Genomic DNA, 19784 nt, shown 5'->3' with positions numbered 1-19784 from the left:
CGTTTCCGGCACATTCGAGAGTCTATTCTGTTCGGCGTAGTAAAAATAAAATAAAAAACAACACACCCAGCATAGAGGGGGGAAAAAACAATTTAGTGCTGTCGTTTCTTTACAAAAATAATAATGAGATTTCGGGCTGAATAGTACTCATTTTTGTAGGAAGAAGTATTTCCCAAAGAAACCAGGAATCGCACATTCGACAATAGATACCCAGTAGTAATTTTGCTTCAGCAGATTCGGAAGAAATAAACGTGGAGATTGTGCCCGGCAAAATAACTAAGAGGAAGACGGTCAAAACCTTGGGTTTAATATCGTACGAAATGTTAGGCAAGCGTTTTTACTGTTTTTAGGGAAAGGATGCGGGGGTGAGTAGTGGCGAAAGGGCAGAACCTATTGGAGAGATACACGAGGCGGAGGCAACAGCTGCCAAGGAAGGAGGGAATGGAAGTCTCGAGATTGCTGCTGCTCTCAAAGGTGTGGGTGAGAACTGGGATGGGAGCTGTTTCCTGTGTGTGAAGAAGGAGGGTGGGGGGAGAATAACCAGCACTGTTTTCTGACATTTCAGGCGCTCAGCTTGGGGCCGTGTCTCTCTTGAGCTGAGGGGCCATTCATTTGGAAGCGGCCATAGTTCAGAGTCCAAGGGCAGGAGGTGGGGATAAAAGGGGGGGGGGAGTTGGGTTATTCAGGATTATGTCGTCAGCTAATGTAATTATAAGCACTTTCTCTCAGGCTGCAATCCTATGTCCCTTGGGAGGCCAGATCAGCTAACCTAGCCTATATCGGAGCCCCCCCTCTGAAAGCAGAAAGGGGTCCCCCCCTTGGCCAGGTTTGATCTTGAATCCCCCTCCCACCCCTTGCAGAAAGTTCTGTATCGTTTTTCTCCCAACGCTGAAACTCCAAAGATGGAAGAGTACATAAGGGCAGTTTAGGGTGTGGCATGGATGGATCAGGGCAGACTTTGGGTCCACAGGATCGAAAGTCCTTCCAGCCCCCAACCATATGGAGGGAAAATTACACCAGCCTTGTAAATAATTTACCTCTCCTTTCTTGCAATGGGAGAGAAATGTGGAGAGAGAGAGAGAGAAAACCCACTAACTCCACCCCAGAGCAGGGAAGGAGGGGAGAACTCCACCCCTCGTTCTGCCCTGCCAGCATGAGCCCAGCAGCTCTTAGGATATGGCAGAGGCTCATGCACTTTGAACCTAAAGGAATGATCACCCTGCTCAGTTTTGTTAATTGTTATCTCAGACTATTCCCACTCTTTCTAAAGGCAGATGTGGAGTACAGGTACCAGTACAGTAATGTGAATATTGAGCTGCCCTTCTCACTCATATATTTCTACTAATAGATTGTGGCATAATACTTTTGTAGGGATGTTCATGGACCCACCCACCCCACTTCTGAGACCATTTTCAGAGCTTCCAAATCGGCCCCAATCCACCTTGGCCCTGATCAAGATTTGGGCACCTGCATGGAGGGGGGAGCAAGCGCTGAGCTGCACAAGTCCCCTGCCCCTTACCTGGACCCGCTGTGAGCACCTGCAGCTGTATGGGCCTTTTCAAGTGAGTGGACTTTTTAAAATGGTGACTCCTTTGAAGAGGCACAGACAGCTGCACCTACTCACGATGAGTCCAAGTAAAGAGCACGGGGCTCACCTGGCGGGGAGTCCTGATTGGTTCAAAGCGCTTTGGAGCCAATTTGGCCCAGCGCTGATCCGATTCAGTTCCAGACCGATTTGGTCTGAATTGGCCTGCTTCGGCTCAAAATTTGGATCCTGAGCAAAAGCGGTGTTCAGGCCTAATACTTTGTCAGATGGATAAAGCATCATCTTAAAATGCATTCTGTGGCTTTTTAACTGTACTGTTTGCCACAGGCCTCTGAAATGTCTATGTAAACAACATTTATCATTATAAAAAACAACATTTATCATTCACAGAAGTAGGAATTCAGTCTTCCTAGTATTACAGTGCTAATTCAACATCTATCATGTGAGAAACATCCCCAGTCTCAATTAAGACCTACTTCAATAGAATCAAATTCCTGAAATATTATAATTTATAAATTTTGTGTTAGAATTTCCCTTTGAAGTTTTTTTCTTTCTGAATAGCACTCTGGTCAACAGCAGAATGTTCTGTTCAGATGTTGGTCTTTAAAGGCCCCCAATTCACCCTTTGCAGCTCCAGACATAACATTGCTATCCTTCTGGATATTTTGTACTGAGTTTAGGTGAGGGATTGTAAAATTAATGTTGCCATTTTTATTCATCTATATTTCAGGAACATTGGAGAAAGCAAATAAGTCAGTGGAAGAGTTCTGACATCCTCTAATGAAACTTCCCATAAATTGTGACTATAAAGGCTTACCTCATGGATAGATCATTGGTGAAAGAAAGGGTATCTTTTCTAAGTGCACTTTACTTTGTTTTAAAATGTAATTCATTGAACTGCAACCCCAAATCCAGAGCTTTTTATTATGTGTGATGGTAATGTGTATGGACCAATCTGATTTTTAAAATGGCATTTGGTTCTCTTTGTCATACACATCAAGGAAGCAAAAGCTGGTGCAATAACAATACATACATTTGAAAACATCAAAATACTATTAAATCTGAAGCAGGTGTTTTGTTTGGTTTTGGATTGTCATGTCTGAAGATGGTCTGTCAGAGGAGGACATCTGGGAATACAAATCTGTTAGGAAGCTAAAGCCATTAGGTCAGCATTCAGAAGCCAACTGTACAAATGTACAGAAAACAAATGATGGAAAGGCTAAGCCACAAAGAAGTGGCAACAGGAAAATGTCAGAAGCAGAAGATATCCCTAAGAAGATAAAGCAGGGGCCAAGGAAGAGAGCTACCCAAACACCCTTAAAAACAAATCTACACTTCAACGTTTCCAATGATGATCCTGTTGCACAGTCACAAGAAAGTGTGCCATCAACTTCAGCTAAACAAAAGAAAAACTACAAAAAGCAAAGCCCTTCAAAGGCACGGCCAGTTTATGAAGGATACTGCCCAAGTTGCCAGATGCCATTCTCTTTGTTGTTGATTCAGACACCTCGGTGGCATGTTACAGAATGTTTGGATGGTTCAAAGCCTGCTGAGAAAGGTACAGTAGAGTTGGGTAGGATGTGTGGAGAGGGTTCATTCAAATTTGGTGGTGCCTTTCTTTTTTTTAAAGGCTGTGCTCCTGTGCCTTAACCTGGCACCTAAAAACCTAGAAGGTGGAGTTTTTTCTGTCACTTATCACCCTATCAGGAAAACATTAATTGCGGCGTAGTGAGAGCCAGTGTGGTGTAGTGGCTCAAGTGTTAGACTGGGAGTTGAGAGATCCGGGTTCTAGTCCCCACACAGCCATGGAAGTTCACTGGGTAACTTTGGGCCAGTCACAGACTTTCAGCCCAACCTACTTCACAGGATAGGGTGAGGAAAAAATGGAGAGGAGGAGGATCCTATGATGGGTTAGTGTATGCAGCCTTGGGTTCCTTGGAGGAAAAAAGGCAAGATATAAATGTAATAAATAAAAAAATTTCTATGTCAGAGTGCTGTCAAAACACAGGACAGGGGCAGTTAAAAATACTAGTTTCAAGTATATTATACAAGTTGTCTTTTATCAGTTTGTACAAACATAGATCAGACTGAGAACTGGAATGGCAAATGCAACGATAACATTACTTCATGAAGTAAAAATGTGTATCAAATTTTACAAAACAAAATTCTCAATTATAAGCTCTGGGCCATTGACAAGAGGTAGGCCTTAAATGCATACTGAAATAAAGTTCCAAATATTTATACAGTTCTGGCGGTACTTACTAAGCTAAAGCGCCTGCCTGTTCCTAGGGAAGTCTATTAAGGGCATCTGCTGCACTCATTTCTGGCTGAGGAAACAGATGACCAAGCTGAATGGTAGTATTTTGTATTTAGTGGCAGTTGGAAAGTAATTAAGATATTATTTTAGATCCTAGCTGGACAATTTAGATTATAACAAACCAGTTCCAAAAATAGTTACTGCAGTGTGAGTCAATTTATTTCAAATGAAGTGTTTTCTGTGTAATGGCGCAATCCTATGCAGGACTTTTTCTTTCTAAACATGAATTGTACTGCATCCTAAGAGACTTAGAAAAGGGTTTTGCTTTTCATTGGTTTGCACATAACACTAACCCATCATATGTGTTGTTAAATGTGGGTTGTCATAATGTGTGTTAACTCAGCCGTGCTAACCAACCTTGATTTGTTAACCACAAACAGAAAAATAACCCATGGTTTGCTGTTGGGTTGTGAAATCTAGTTTATTAAAACCCTGGGTTGTTATGTATGAACCCAAAACTATGGGTTGTTCAGCCAGGCTACAGAGGCAGTGCGCAAGAGATTTTTTAAAAAAACATCAGTCAATCTGCATACCAGTATTACAGTGCCACCAAGGTATTTGGTATACAGAAAGGGAACAAGTGAAAGAGAAGGGAAACAGAAAACCCAGGGATTGAGAAAACAAACCATGTTTGTTTAATTTTCTGCAAGACAAACCCTGGGTAGGGCAACAAACCATGGACTAAGTAAGTTACAGAATCAAAGGTACTTTTCTTACAAATGGGGTTTTCACTCTTATATCAGACATAGCACTAAAACCGATGGGTCTTACTTTCATATTTATTTTGATGATATAAGGCCACTGTATGCCATTATATGCAAAATACTTTTTTATTGATTAACCATGACTTATTGGAACATGGAGGCCTTTTGACCATTTTTAAAGAAGCCTGTGGGAACCTTAGCGTTCCATATACAGTTGTACTCAAAATGTGTTTTTCCTTCCAGTACTTACTCCTTTTTTTCTTTTTTAGAGTGCCCCGATGGTCTCCTGTGCACTTCAACCATTCCTTCTCATTACAAACGTTATAGCCATTTCCTTCTTGCAGCAAGCAGAGCAGGAGAGTATGTTGCTGAATTCTCCTCAACTGGCACAAAGGATAATTTCTTTGGAGCTGGTGCTGCTCCATCCATCAGCTGTGATGCCTTCAGTTATGGAGAGTTACATGATTTAAACAACTCCGAGGATGTGGGAAAACCTCCAAGAGAGTGCCTTTTCTTACCAAAACAGAGTATGACAGCTACAAATTCTATGGACATAACCAACATAAATCCTCCCTCTTTGGAAAATATTAAAGGATCTGAACATAGGATTCAGTCTACAGATAGTACAAAGCTGGAGTGCCCTGGCCCTCTATCTCAACAATATGAAAGTGATGAGGATCTGGACAGTCAGCATGGCTCTTATCAATTAAATATGCTCATTTCAGAAGCTGTCTTAAGTGACTGTGACATTACTTACTCTCCACTTAATACAGATGAGGAAGAGGCTATACAGACGGAGGAGGAAGAGGAGGAGGAGAAAGCAGTGGTGGCAGTAGCAGCAGCACAGATAAAACATTTTAGGAAAAGATTATTTATCAATGGAAAGCTGGAAGATAAGGATGGAACTGTTGAAAGTTCCATATTTTATAAGCCACTTTGTGCTTCACAACAGGGGGAATTTGATCGTAACAATGTTAAAATAATGCAAGCTTGCACAGCAAACAAGGAACCCCATAACACATTAAATGCACTCCAAACTGTGGGTGGAATTTCTTGGCCACTCTCCCACAGTAGCACACTAAGTAGGGTTTGCACTTCGACAAATATTCTTGAGCAGTTGGAACAGCCCACAGAAGTCCTCACTCTCCCTGTTGAATGTAAAAGAACTAAGGAGGAGCTTGAGTGGCTTAAACGGAGCTCTTCTGCTACAGGTGAATGTGGGTGGGGCAACTGTAATGACTATAATTGGGTTTCTGAAGATTCTGCAATTAAGGATATATTGGTGGCTTCAGTATCCAAAGAAGAAGGTATTGGGTCTTTTCTACCTAGCCAAAGTGGTACTAGAGAGGAGCCCAATAGTAGCTTAGATACAAAAAGTAAAACTGTTACTTCCACATGTAGAAACATGTTGGCTCAGAACAATTCATACTCAATAATAGAAAAAGAAGGAAACTTTTGTAATAACACAACTATGCCCATTTTTCCTAGTACAATTTCTAAAGCATTGCAATATGTTCCTGCTGCAAACACTAAGGTCCAAACCATTCCTGCAAAAGAACTAAAACAAATGGACATCGGTGTTTTCTTTGGGTTGCAACCGAAAGCAAAAATGGAGAGTGACCAAATGAAAAATCTTTGTGAGGGAGCACAGACTTGGAGTCCATTAGCTACTACAGGAAAGAGGCCCAGATCTCAAAAGAGGAAAGCTGAAGGATCAGTAGGAGACTCCGATATGATCACAGAAAGTTCGAGCAAGAATGTCAGCCCTGCAGATCCAACATCTGGTAGACAGAGAAGGTGGAGAAAGAAATTTAAAGAGCCATGTCCTGCTGCAGAAGAAATGGGGAAAAAACAGTGTCCCTTCTATAAGAAGATACCAGGTAACAGGCTATATTTATTTTGGGGACAGATACTTCTCTTTCTGTCATGTTTCTATGTTTTCCCCTGAAGTATAAAGAAGGCATTTCTACTATGTAAAATGTCTCTTGAAATCCCTTTTCTCCCCCTTCCCCCTTTAAAGCCCATGACTTCTCTGTTTGAATTGGCTGCAAGGTGAAAACCTTTAGGAATATAGGTAGAAATGTGAATACTTTTTTTTTAAAAAAAAAAGTGGTACAAATGCCCAGAATAAACCTAATTTTATGAAGTACAAAGTGAACAATAGTTATTTCTGGAAGAATAGGACTAAAGGAGGACTTTTTTTAAAAAAAGACACCTTTAAAGGGTTTAGGAAAGGAAGTCCTATTAAATTGTGCTTCTAAACCTGAAAATTATTAAGGCTACAATCTTATGAAGTAAGTCCCATTGAACTCAATGGGATTTACTTTTGAATAGACATGCACAGAATTGTGTTGCGAGTTCTTTAACACACTTTCCTTATCTATTTAATGCTTTACAATGCGATTCTCTACAGTTCTATGTAAGTTCTCAAAAGTAAGCCCAGTTGAGTTTGAATCAATAGAATTTACCCACAGCTAGGATTCCAATCTTCTATATTCAACACTTCTTCTTTCCAAGTAACTGTAGAATTGCCATATATGGGACAGTTCATATGGAATTACTTTTCCTTTTCACAAGTACCTTATAACACAAGCCTGTTACTTCAGAAGCAAGTCCTACAATATACATTATGTTTTACTCCCAGATAAGTGTGCATACTATTACAGCCTTATGAAACTGAATTATACTAGTCCACAAAAGAAGGTAGTAACTCACATTTTCAAGCTCTCTTACTTTAAATGCATCATTGGATGTATTTCACATTGAGCCATACAAGCCCTAACCTGGGATTTGTATCCTCCAAAAGTCTCCTTCAACTTGCTCTTTCATTTCACAGCTACGTGAACTTTTATTCAGTATCCCCACTGTTCGCAATCCGTGCTTTTGAGCTCTTATAAAAGGAATTCAGGATTCTCAGTTAAAAATCCCACAGGGATAAATTATGCCATTTCAGTAAATTTATTTAATTTGCATATCTAATCCAAACTTCTTTTTTTAAAGAAAAATAACTCTTTTTTTCCGTTTGGAGCTATGGTAGTTTGTTGTAAGAAAGTGTAAAATAGAAACAAAATAGGCAACAGGGTAACAGCAGGTAAAAAGACTTCTGTGGAAGTACTATTCTTGTTGGCCCCAGAGAATGTGGAAGCTGGATTATATTTCCTACTGCAGCTTACCTCTAAGTGTTATTGTGTCCTGGTCTAAAATATGTCTTAAAGCCATATTGATTAACCTTTTATTTTCATTTAGACTTTTAAAAAAGCCACTTTCTACCAGTATTAGTTAGCCTTGGGAATTCCAATGCATATTAGCTGACTGGTTGTTCTTGTGTCTATTTATTATAGGAACAGGTTTCGTAGTAGATGCATTCAAGTATGGAGAAATTGAAGGATGTACGGGTTATTTCCTGACACATTTCCATTCTGATCATTATGGCGGCCTAACTAAAAAGTTTACGTTCCCAGTATATTGCAACAAGGTATGTTTATTGTGGATTCATATGGGAGGTTCAAAACAAGTAAGATTTGTGCTGTGCAGCACACAATACTGATAACCAGCTGGCACATCTAATTCTAAAGCTGAATTGGGCAAACATTTTCTTTCATTTTGAGATTATCTGTGTTAGTCAGCACAAATGGCAGCCAGGAGTTGCTGAAATTTAGTACATCTATCTTCACCAGTTTTGTTTTTTTCCATAGGTGTCCTTGCCATTGCTGTCTTCCCCCCCCCATCCCGTTCCCTATAAATTCCAGCTTGTCAAACAGTGAGGTGTAACAGTGAGGCTGAGTGGCAACATGGTGAAAAAACACCATGTTTAAGAGATCTCAATGATGTCTTTAATATTACTGCAGATTAATATTATTGCAGCAAGTCTATAGGATCCCTACTAGGAAAGATTTTTGTGTGTATTATTTATTGTATGTTGAAATATTTTTGAATTTTTACTATAGAAGAATCTCCCTTCTTTCCCTTTCATAGTTGGTGATATAGGACATGTGTGGTGCGAGTGTGGTGTAGTAGCTAAGGTGTTGGACTGGGAGTCAGGAGATCTGGGTTCTGGTCACCCACTGGGTGACTTTGGGTCAGTCACATACTCTCAGCCCAACCTACCTCACAGGGTGGTTGTCATGAGGATAAAATGGGGAGGAGGAGGATTATGTATGCCGCCTTGGGTTCCTTGGAGGAAAAAAGGCAGGATGTAAATGTAATAAATAAATAAAATAAATAAATGTATCATTTATCCTCCATTTCCCATGATTCCTTCCATCCCTAATCCCTTCTCTCAGGTCACCAACATGTATTGAATTCTTTCTCTTTAAAGTTACATACTAAACAATTTGTAACTGTAGTTTACCCATAATATACTGATCCGCGTACTCTGGAAATATATAAAGAAATATATAAAGAAGAAAAAACAACAGTGGTAGGGGGAGAGAAAACAAGCCATTATGTTGATGATGTGTTGGAGTGGGTAGAATACATAAAATCCTAAAAAATTCTGCTAGTTATTTTAAAATTGATTCTCCTTCCCTGATTTTATATAAAAAAACCTACATTCATGAGCTGTGAGATTCACATGAGTCACTGGAAATAGAAATTGTCTACTGTCCTGCAGCAAAGATGGTTCACTGGTCTTCAAAAGCCTTAAGCTCTGCTTTCCCTGTAGAGTCCTCCCCAAATCCCAGAGGATGTTAAAGTTTTTTAGCTATTAGTGATTTAAAGGAGGGAATAAAAACTTAAGAGTGATCCCTACAAAACCCTGTTGCTTTCCTCATATATGGCTCTTTGGTCACCAGATTGGACTCTTATCCTTTGGAATGTCCATTTCCTTGAACTGTAAAGTACTATAATGAAAAGGTATTATTAAAATGTTAAATTCCAAATCATTGCTCTCATCAGACTTACTTGATTAAGGCATATCACGTAGCCAGCTTCCTGTCTGTATTGTTGTCCTAATCAAATAGAATAGGTTTCCATTTATAGTTTAGGTTGAAGAAAGTTATTCAATCAAATTTATTTTCAACAATACAGACAAATCATCATGACCTAGTCACCAGACCATATTGAATGACATACTGAAATGTAATTACGTATATTAATATATAAAAAGTTTATAGTTCGCTGAGTGTCTGGTACATCTGTTGTCAAAAGGAAATAGGGTTGTGTTAGACTTCCAGTACACGTAGCAGAAAACTTGATGAATCGTGGGTTTTCATATTCCAAGTGAATTCTAAAAACCCTGTTTTTCTAATGTTATTCTTTGCTATTAAATTAATCTGTGTTTGCCATAGAACTCTCTTCACTTGTAGCCGATAGATATCTGACCTAGGACATTCATTGTTAGCTCATAAGAAAAACTTTTTTTTTCATAACCTCATTTCCCAAAATATCAGATGGTTTGCATAGTCTTTTTTTGCATTAGATACAAATGAAACCAGATAATTGATAATAGAGGAGTATATTGGCGCTAAATACTTTCTGTTATGCAGATAACTGGAAACCTGGTGAAGAGCAAACTTCACGTGCAAGAGCAGTATGTCAAAATCCTACCAATGGATAGAGAATGCGTAATAAATGGGATCAAAATAGTGTTGCTTGATGCTAATCAGTAAGTATATTTTACAGATCCAAAGTCTTTGACTATAATAGTTAAAATGATGTCATTAACCAGAAACCTCTTGCCAGGAACTGTAGTTTATGTTTGAAGCTGCATGGAACTCAAATCAAAACTGTTTCTCCCTCCTTCTTTTTCTCTCCCTTCTCTTCTTTGGCAGTTGTCCTGGTGCTTCAATGATCCTTTTTATCTTTACAAATGGGACTGTTATATTACACACAGGAGACTTCAGAGCAGATCCTTCTATGGAGCGTTATCCTTTCCTGATTGGCCAGAAAGTTCATACCCTCTACTTAGATACAACGTAAGTTATATTCCCTTAACAATACCCTCTTACCTTTGATCTGAAAAAAAAGAAAAATCTGCTGTTGAAATACATAGTGCCTTAATATTTATTCTAAAGCATCATGCTGAGTGCTATCTTGACAAATAAGAGATGTTTGTAAAGCTGGGCTTATCCTCTTTCTGGGAATAAGGGGAATTCAATCACAATGGTTTTTTTTCTGGGGCCCATGTTTACACACTCATAACAGATTCCATTGTGCACTCTTACACCATAGAAATCCATCTTAGAGCACTTGAGTATGGGAGGATAGTTTTGGGGTTGTGGGGGGTGGAATACAGAGTTTTAAAACTTGTACACATGATCTTTCCTGGCATTTCTAAAATAGAGTTGGATCCAAGGACATCCTGGACTAGAATTCCTTCTAGGTACCAAGTGATCAAATATGGCCTACCCATCACCTTTCGCCACTCCCAACAACAAGAATTCCATTATGTCATCCATACAGCATCCATCTATTTCTTTTCCTCTGCTCAGACCAATCATGCCCTAGCTGACTCATCACACCACACTCTGTCAACATGCTGGGTACCAAAATTACAAATCTAACTAAAACACACAAGGAAAAAAATCCAAATAACAGAAAAGGCATTTCCTATGTGTGATGAACACCTTAAATATCAATATCAATCATGTACGCAGTTCTTCACATGCTACTATTTGGCCTGATTAATTTAAGATTGTCAATAAAAAGTATGGCCAGTAAAAAAGTAACATTATAGGGAGGAAAGCCCCAAATTTTGGAATAGCCAAGCATCATAACAACATTAGAAGAGTTGTGCTGGATCAGACAAAGGGTCCATCTAGACCAGTATTCCATTCAGTGAAAAATCCACAAATAGTACATGAGTGCAACAGCACCCTCATATCCCCCAAAATATACACATATGGCAGAATGTAATGCAGAAGAAATGACAACCTCATTGTCAGGCACGATAATCCACACAGTGAAGAGCTACAAAAGACTGCAAACTTTATCCAGTGGAGTGATTTCACCTCCTGCTTCAGAAACAGGTGCTTGTGCCCCTCCCACTAAAATCTAATTAAGTTCTGGGCAAGTAGCACTAGCCTAAAAGGGCAGCAATATTTGCACTTCCCCTATAAGCTCCTTTTGGGTCACAAAGGATATGAGATGTGAAGCAGAAGGACTAGAAGGACCTTTCACCCTTTCTACCCTACCCTCTCTTCTCTAGTAGTATAATTATGGTTGTGTGCCACATATTAAGTATTGGCAATGGAGCTGGGAGCAGGTGCTAGCAACTGAAAGAAATGTAAGAAATAAAATGGCTTTAGATATATATGTATGCTGTCTCTTTCTATGCTTGAACATAAACGATTTTTATAATGTATTTGTAAGGTTTTAATCTTTGTAAACTGCCCAGAAAGCTTCAACTATTGGGCTATATAGAAATGGAATAAATGAAAGGAACTGATGCAAATGTACCAGTTGTTCTTTGCACGGTGATTACATGTCCTAGAAGATGCTTTCTTGCCACCCCATTGTAGCTTCTATTATGTAGCTTTCCACTAAATTTAGCTTCGTTATATCTATGTTCTACTGTTGCTATATATAGATTAGTATAGGCCATTGGATAAAGCGGTGCATCTTCTTTTTTTTCCTGTCCAAGGTGATCCTTTAATATATCTTCTGCTTCCATTTCTTAGGTACTGCAGTCCTGAATACACTTTTCCTTCCCAGCAAGAAGTGATTCAGTTTGCGGTCAATACTGCCTTTGAGATGGTGACCTTAAACCCACGAACTTTAGTTGTTTGTGGCACATATTCTATTGGAAAAGAAAAGGTCTTTCTAGGTATGTGAGTGACCCTTTCAGCAAGAATTAGGATTCACATTGCGTTTCTTAGGCGAGAATATTCAGTATAAACTATTCTGAACTTTCTACTCATAAGTGGTTTTTTGTGTGTGTGTGTTTTAGGATTACAGGATTTTTGTAAAAGTACTTAAAACCAGAGCACACTAGTCTCTTTGGTGTCTAGTGCACAGAGAAAACATTAGATGATATGAACTGGTTACTGATCATTGCCCTCTTTTAGTAATGCTACAATTTAAAAACACTTCAGCAGTATTAATAGCCTTGCAAATGTAATGCATTGTTTAAACTTTTAACCTCAGCTTCTTGGTATGTGAATTAAGTTTCCAAATGCAATGTAATTTTATTTCTATGCCAAGTTGGAAACAGTTGAATCGTACATGTCAACGCTTCCTGAAAATTATTCCCTGTAACTAAATGAATCTTTCAGTCACTTCTTGAAACCTTTCATGACCTATACTTAAATCACTGCACTTTTAAATCATAGAGTTCTATTAACTGAATGTTTTTAATCAGGCAGGCAGATATAGCTTTTAATAGTTTTTTAAAGGGATTTGTCAATGCCACTGGGTTGCTCTCCAGTAGAGTCATAATGAAGGGGTTGGCCTCCTCTTTTAAAGCAACATATACAAGCTGCCAGCTTCTAAATGAAATATTCATTTTTTGTCTTGAATAGGAATATTGTATCACTAACTATTCTTTCTCATAGAGAAACCTTGAAAGTAAATTCTAAAACCTCTAGTCTGAAGAAATCAGACTTTGTTTCTGTTTACCAAACATTTAATTGCACTGCACATCTTCAAACAGACAACAACAGATGCAGATAAGTCTAGAGGAATATTTTACTAACTTAATCTAACTTCCTATGAGTCCTCTTTACCTAAAACACTCCCGTTGGATTTCCTTTCAGCTTTTAGTCTGCCATGAGCAAAGGACTTCGTATTTTTTTAAAAACCATAACATATGTGCTTGTGAGATAATGTTGTCAGCTAAGCAGATTGAAAAAATAAAGTTTTATTTTCTTTGCCCAGTTCTATTTTCATCAAGTCATTTTCCATATTAATTCTGCAGCTATTGCTGAAGTCCTGGGCTCAAAGGTGAGCCTGTCCCAAGACAAATACAAAACACTACACTGCCTGGAATCGGCAGCAATAAATTCCCTCATTACTCTAGACTGGAATAACACTTTGCTTCACCTTCTGCCCATGATGCAAATTAATTTTAAGGTAAGTTTAAAAGCTGTCACTTGTACTATGAGACTAATTTTAGACTGGTTGTGGGGAGACTCTGAAGTTTGTCATCTTACTCCTATCATGTTTGGTTAAGGCAAGACATAATCAAAATTTAATAGCCAACAATATATTCTCTCTTTTTAATGGAGCTTCATGGAACAAGACAAGATGACATTTGTTCAAAGGCTCATGGGTCTTTTTCAAAATAACCTTTTTTAAAAAAAAAAATCACTCCTTTTAACTACTGAGAAGTTGTGATACTTGATCCTTTTCTTTTGCCTTCCAATGATTTCAGAGTTTTAGAAAAACCAGGATCAAATTAGGAACTTACTGTGAGCAAGAGGACAGCCTCTTCTTACATTCCGTAAACGTATATAAAACATATAATCAATAACTTGTTGAAGCACAGTGGATGCCAGACTGTGATTGGTAGGCTTTCAGATGATCCCTTGTGCCCATTTTCTAGCATGTGGTTATTAACTATCACATTTGGAATATAGTTTTCCCATAATTCCTCCAAAATTCCAGCCAAGCGTTCTGTATTTGTGCTGCACTCTGCTGCTACAGAAAATCCAGCGACTGGAAATTTGGGGATTTCGAGGAGGAGCATACACCCTGGCATTCCCTTTCCTTCATCCCAGCAAAAGCCTCCATGATGGATCCCAAACTGAATTTGGAGGTGGAGGAAGCTTGCTCAGTCTGCTGTCCTTCAGTCCTAAACCCAAAGAGTGCCCTGGCTTCATGAAATGGCTAGCTGCATTCATCCTCTGAGACCCCAAATGAAGAGTCTCAAGGCTAAACCAGGTGCCATATCTCTAAAACAGGGATGGGGAACATGGGACCCTCTACATGTTGTGGAACTGCAACCCTCATAATCCCTCACCATTGGTTCTGCCGGACAGGGCTCATCAGGGTTGCAGTCCAACAACATCTGGGTGGCCACACGTTGCCCACCCCTGCTCTAAAATGTTTGGGATGTGGTGCAGGCCTCCCTGGAGTCCCTTTATCCATTGGCTGAGCAATTTCCCCTATTTTCACCTTCAGAGCAGATACCCAGGTATGACCTGTAAACTGTAGACCAATGAGCCTAAGTTCAGCACCATGGAACTCATAGAAAAAGTAATCAAGATAATAATTGTGAAAAAGTAGTTATGAACAGGTGAAGAAGAAAGATTGATCTGCATTGGGGATATTTTCAGAGGCATTTGTTTATTACTGCTAGAAACAAAATATAGGATTAGATATAGGATATGAAATATAGGATAAGATGGACCTTAATTGAACTATTAAGGCTATTCTTGCATACTTGCCTAGTAGCTCTTTTGGCTATAAATGGGATTTTGGAATTTGATATTATGCTGCTGTGGTAAAACATTGAAAAAAGCCTATCATTGATATAACTAATCACAAACACACTGGTACATCCTAATTCTTCATTAACTTGGTTTGGTTGATTTATTTAGATTGAAGTTGATAATACCTCTTAATGTGCCAGGAATTCTATTAACCACAGTGGAGAAGGGGAGGTGGATGCATGCCTAGGGTAGAAAATCTACCATAGATAGAAATAGCCTTGCAGAGCTGGCCAGTTTTGTTCCTTCTACATCTGCATGCTTGGTAAATCATCTTTGCCTTTGAATATGGAGATTAATGACTAATAGCCATTGATAGATGTATCCTCTGAGTCATTAAGTGCTGACCTTCAGTGTTGCATAATGAATTAAAATTGAATTGTGTTTCAGAGCTGGATAAAATACAGTTTCCAAAATTGTTTAGAAATAGCACATTCATTGGCACCAGTTAAGAAAATATTATACAGATTTCATTTTTTAAGGCTTTGCTTTAATAGTGAAGGATGAGGAAGTGCTCAAGCTTGCTGCGGTACTGTGCTAAGAATTGACATCTTGCTTTCAAATAAGAGGATTTAGAACCTATTGCTCCACTGTGATTTGACAAACTTTGCCAATACGGTCAAATACTCCTTTCCATTACAGAATATTGGCCATAGAGTGCTCCTGCACATTGATTCAACAGTGAAGTGTTTCTTCTATGGGTCTTCAGAAACAATACCTCGTAACAGCAACTGTCCTTTCATTGACATGTAGTCATCCTTCATATATTGTGATCTCGGTTATAGGAGTGGCTTGTGTCATTTGCAAATGGTTAAATTGAACTTAAAAACCTGTCTTATCCCGAATCAAACTATCTAACTGGATTGGGATTGGTCCATCTAGTTTAGTGGTGTCTAGGGTTTTAGATAGGCATCTTTCCAAGCCATACCTAGAAATGCCATTGATTCAGCCTGGGACCTTTTTCATGCAAAGCATGAGCTTTACCGCTGAACTACAGCCCTTCGCAATGTAATAAGAGATACACGGCATCCTGAGTTTTACACAATGTAACTGTGAAGGACAAGGGGTCTGACCTGGGGTTTTTCTTTAATTCAATGTTGCTTTTTGTGTGTGTGGCTTGAGCTTAGCTTTTACTGACCAAGGCCTTACATATTAGTTTTAGTGGTGTTAATAAACTTGCTTTGGTCCCTAATGTGTGTTTGTGCTTTATCTTGGAATATCTGGCTCATCCCGGTTGTGGACAGGGCTAGAGAGGTGGGTTGCCTGGGAGTTTGAGACGTTTGGTCCAGGAGCCTACCTTGCAGGGACGTCAGGTGAACCCCGACTTCCATTACAGCCTCATCCACGATTCTTCCCAAAGCTATGTGAACATTATTTGTATAATTATCTTCAGATCACTTTAAATAGTGTTATCTCTGTTACCATTTTCAAACTAGCGGAAAGTCTCCATTGATATTCTAGCAATTCATAGTAAGCTCCGTGAAAATCCTAAATCAGAATGAATGAAAATATGTATCTTGCAAGTGGAAATCATATTGTGCATATTAAGGGAGTGTTGCAAATTGCTTAAAGATTAGAATGTTGGCTACATTAAGCAGTACTTGGCGCTGCGTGTAGAGAGTGGGGATGCTGAAAACAGCTGCCATTTTTCTGTGAAAAGGTTTGATCTCTTGTTAACAAGACCCAGAAAGCCGCTTACCATCATTTAGTCTGAATTGCTTGTATTGGAAGATGTGATGTTTTAAATTTTGAATAACCAGCTGTTCTCTGTCATTGACAGGCTTTGCAGAACCACTTGAACAAATTCTCTGAGAAATTTGATCACATTTTGGCTTTTAAACCCACTGGCTGGACTTTTTCGAATGGGTGTTGCTCTTTGAGTGATATCCAACCTCAGACTAGAGGAAGGATCACCATATATGGTATCATAATTTCAAATGATTTAAGATGTTCAATTCTCTTCTGACAGCCTTTCATCTAATAGGTTGGATCCAGCATAGCACATAGCAGAATTTCTCTTGCACTGGAGGAAGGCAGGGAGATGATGCTAGTGATCCCTCCTTTCCACCTCTGTGCCTCCTGAAAAGCCTTAGCTGCATCCCGGTGCTTTCTGTGAATGCAATGAGCCCTTCAATTCACAGAACCAGCCAATCAGCATCCAACCTATTATATTCTGTCAGATGTACCATAACATAAATGGGAGTTTTATTTATGGATAGATTACATTTCAGACTCCAAACAGCTGTCTTGCCTGCAAAATGCACAGCTCGGTTCTTTGCAGGATATTTAAATAATTGCCTTTAACTATTCTCTTATCTGCAATCACTGATTGGAAATAACAGCAAAAGGAGTTTGCAGCTGGATGGGGAACCTCCGGGGGTTCGGCCGGAGATTCCCCATCCCTGCTTTGTATTATACTTTCCCTGGGACACTGCTTCTCTCTGTTTCAGCTAGTTACATTAGTATGCTGTTAGATACAGGATTAGCAAGGACCTTTATCCAAGGCTTTGAGCCTTTTCCAAGTTAATTGTGTTGGAGAAAGGCCTTCTTCGACTTGGTTCCTTATTAGAGAATTTAATTTCATCGAAGATGGACTGATGACTAATATTAAAGATAAATGTTGGATAATTCTCCCCAGATTTTAGCTTGGGGCTCAACATGAAGATCAAATCACTATTTATTTAAATATTTGCTTCAAGCCTTCTTTGCGTCTCATGAAGCATATTGTGCTAAATATGAACTAAGCATGTTGGCTAAATTTCTTCTATGTTGTTTCATTTGCAGGGATCCCTTACAGTGAGCACAGCAGCTTCCTTGAAATGAAACGATTTGTCCAGTGGCTGAAGCCTCAGAAAATTATCCCTACTGTAAATGTGGGTAACTGGAAATCCAGAAATGAAATGGAAAAGCATTTCAGAGACTGGAAAACAGAAGCTGCAGGATGGAACTAGGAGGATAAGTGGAATTTGCACTACAATAACTGTATGCCTTAAATTCCTTTTCATTTTTTCTGCCTTGTTCTTTAACTGTGACCCATGCAGAAGTTCTGAATTTGTTAATTACAAAGATATTCTTTGTTATGAAATATTTTAGTGTAGTTTTAATAGTAGAAGTTTCTTCTAAGGGGTAAAGCCTAGAAAAGCACTTGAATAAGTGCCAGATTTTAAGCACCTGTATTAAACGCTGCTATTGAGATCCAACCTCCTTGGATGACATAAATAAAGTCTTTTTAATAGGTAGGAAATTGATGGTTACTGTTGAATCTCTGTCACATCGAAGTGTCTGTTCGATCCTACAGATAAGCAAATATGTCAAGATCTGAGTGGGAGATCTCATGCGAAATGTTTTGTTTCCCCAGAAATTCAGCGTGCAGTGTCGAAATTTAAGATGTTGTCTTCTAATACAAGGGTCATATGTTCTGTCAATCAAAAGCCTGGAAATTCACCAAAACTGTAAGGGATTTATTTGTTCAAGCTGAAAATTCCTGAAATTTTGAAGATCAACTGTTGCCTTATCAACAATTTTATACGATTAGTATGTGGGACTAACATCTAGAACACAGCTGTCCCCGCCCATGAGATATTCGAGAATACTTTGTATGGACCTGAGTTCTACTGCAATGCAATAGGGCACTCTGAATCTGAAAGAATCAGTATCTTTCTCAGCAGCCAACTTCTTCTTTAACTCATTTGCAAAATTTGCACTATAATTAAGGGCTCCAGAAAGCTATAACTGCAGTACGCACAGTGGTGCCAAATTAGAACAATTAAATTCAAACAAGATATATGGATAATAATGTATTTATCTTCTACATTTTTATAAAAGAAATATATTTAAATAAACCATCTAAATGCATTTACATTTAAGTGTTGCATGAAGATTTTTTAAAAAAATAAGTAATAAAGATGCATTGAAGGTTCCCAAGGTGGTGTAGCAGCTTCTGTTTGTTGAAGGGATGCTGTGGTTTGGTTTAGAATCAGATCACTGATCATACAGTTGTGTTTGTGCTAAGATAACCTTTGCTAAATCCGATTAAGGATCCATTTAGTTGTTATGGATAATAGCTTTTGTCTAATCCCTTTTGAAGTCACTGGCCATCCCCATATCTTGAGACTGCAAATTCCATAAGTTAATTATATATTGTGTTAATACTAACACTTTGATCATGTTGGTTGCTCTTTTCTACACCTTTTCCAATTCTGTGCTGCTACTTTAGGATTTGGTGGTCCAAACAGTTCACAGTATTTGAACTGTGGCTGCATCATATATTTTATATAAAGTTGTAGTCATGCTGGGCATTTCATTTATTACATTTTGATGTTGCCCAATAGGCAAAGCTCTTTTGGCAGTTCACAAAGCAAAATTTAAAAGCATAAAATACAAGTGTTCAATTCCTTTTTCTAAAAATCCGAACATGAGACTCCATGTTTCAATATCACAGCACGCTTCATTGAGTTAACCACCATGTGCCACCCACCTCCTTTCTGGATCATCAGCCAGTTCACAACCCTCAATATATATGTGAAGTTAGGAATTCTTTTGCCCATTGTGCATCACGCCATTCTTGCACTGAATATGATATGCAATTTTATTGCCCATTTACCTAGTATGGAATGCTCCTTTGACTTCTCAATCTTTTTGTGTTTTCCTTACCTTGCTGCTCATCCTTCTTTATCTTTTATATGCCTGAAAATGCTAGCTTTGATCATGCTTTCAGCCAATTTAACTGGGAAAGATACTAGACTTAACGGGCCTGCAATTTCTTAGTTGCTTCTTCTATTTTTAAAAAGTTGGTTTCTATGTTGGCTATCTTCCAATCCTCTAGTAAGGAAGCCAAGTTTAGTGGTTAT

At 38.7% G+C, this 19784-nt stretch overlaps 1 protein-coding gene across 2 annotated transcripts; it reads left to right on the top strand.

Moving 5' to 3' along the window:
* Positions 1-409: 409 nt before the first annotated feature.
* Positions 410-18795, top strand: DCLRE1A (DNA cross-link repair 1A). 2 transcript variants are annotated; one of them, XM_063132688.1, is made up of 11 exons: positions 410-474; positions 2277-3104; positions 4837-6447; positions 7909-8042; positions 10054-10172; positions 10339-10482; positions 12187-12332; positions 13422-13576; positions 16715-16856; positions 17719-17916; positions 18293-18795. In XM_063132688.1, the coding sequence occupies exons 2-10, from the start codon at positions 2642-2644 to the stop codon at positions 17883-17885; spliced, it is 3081 nt and encodes a 1026-aa protein (XP_062988758.1). In that variant the 5' UTR covers positions 410-474; positions 2277-2641; the 3' UTR covers positions 17886-17916; positions 18293-18795. The 2 variants fall into 2 exon arrangements, with proteins under 2 accessions (XP_062988758.1, XP_062988759.1); XM_063132689.1 differs by lacking the exon at positions 410-474 and adding an exon at positions 569-649.
* The last annotated feature ends 989 nt before the right edge of the window (positions 18796-19784 follow it).

The sequence above is a fragment of the Elgaria multicarinata genome, chromosome 8 (genome assembly GCF_023053635.1).
Source record: "Elgaria multicarinata webbii isolate HBS135686 ecotype San Diego chromosome 8, rElgMul1.1.pri, whole genome shotgun sequence".
In the NCBI taxonomy this organism is placed as follows: Eukaryota; Metazoa; Chordata; class Lepidosauria; order Squamata; family Anguidae; genus Elgaria; species Elgaria multicarinata.
The sequence above is the reverse complement of the archived record's forward strand: the minus strand, read 5'-3'. Positions and strand labels throughout refer to the sequence as shown.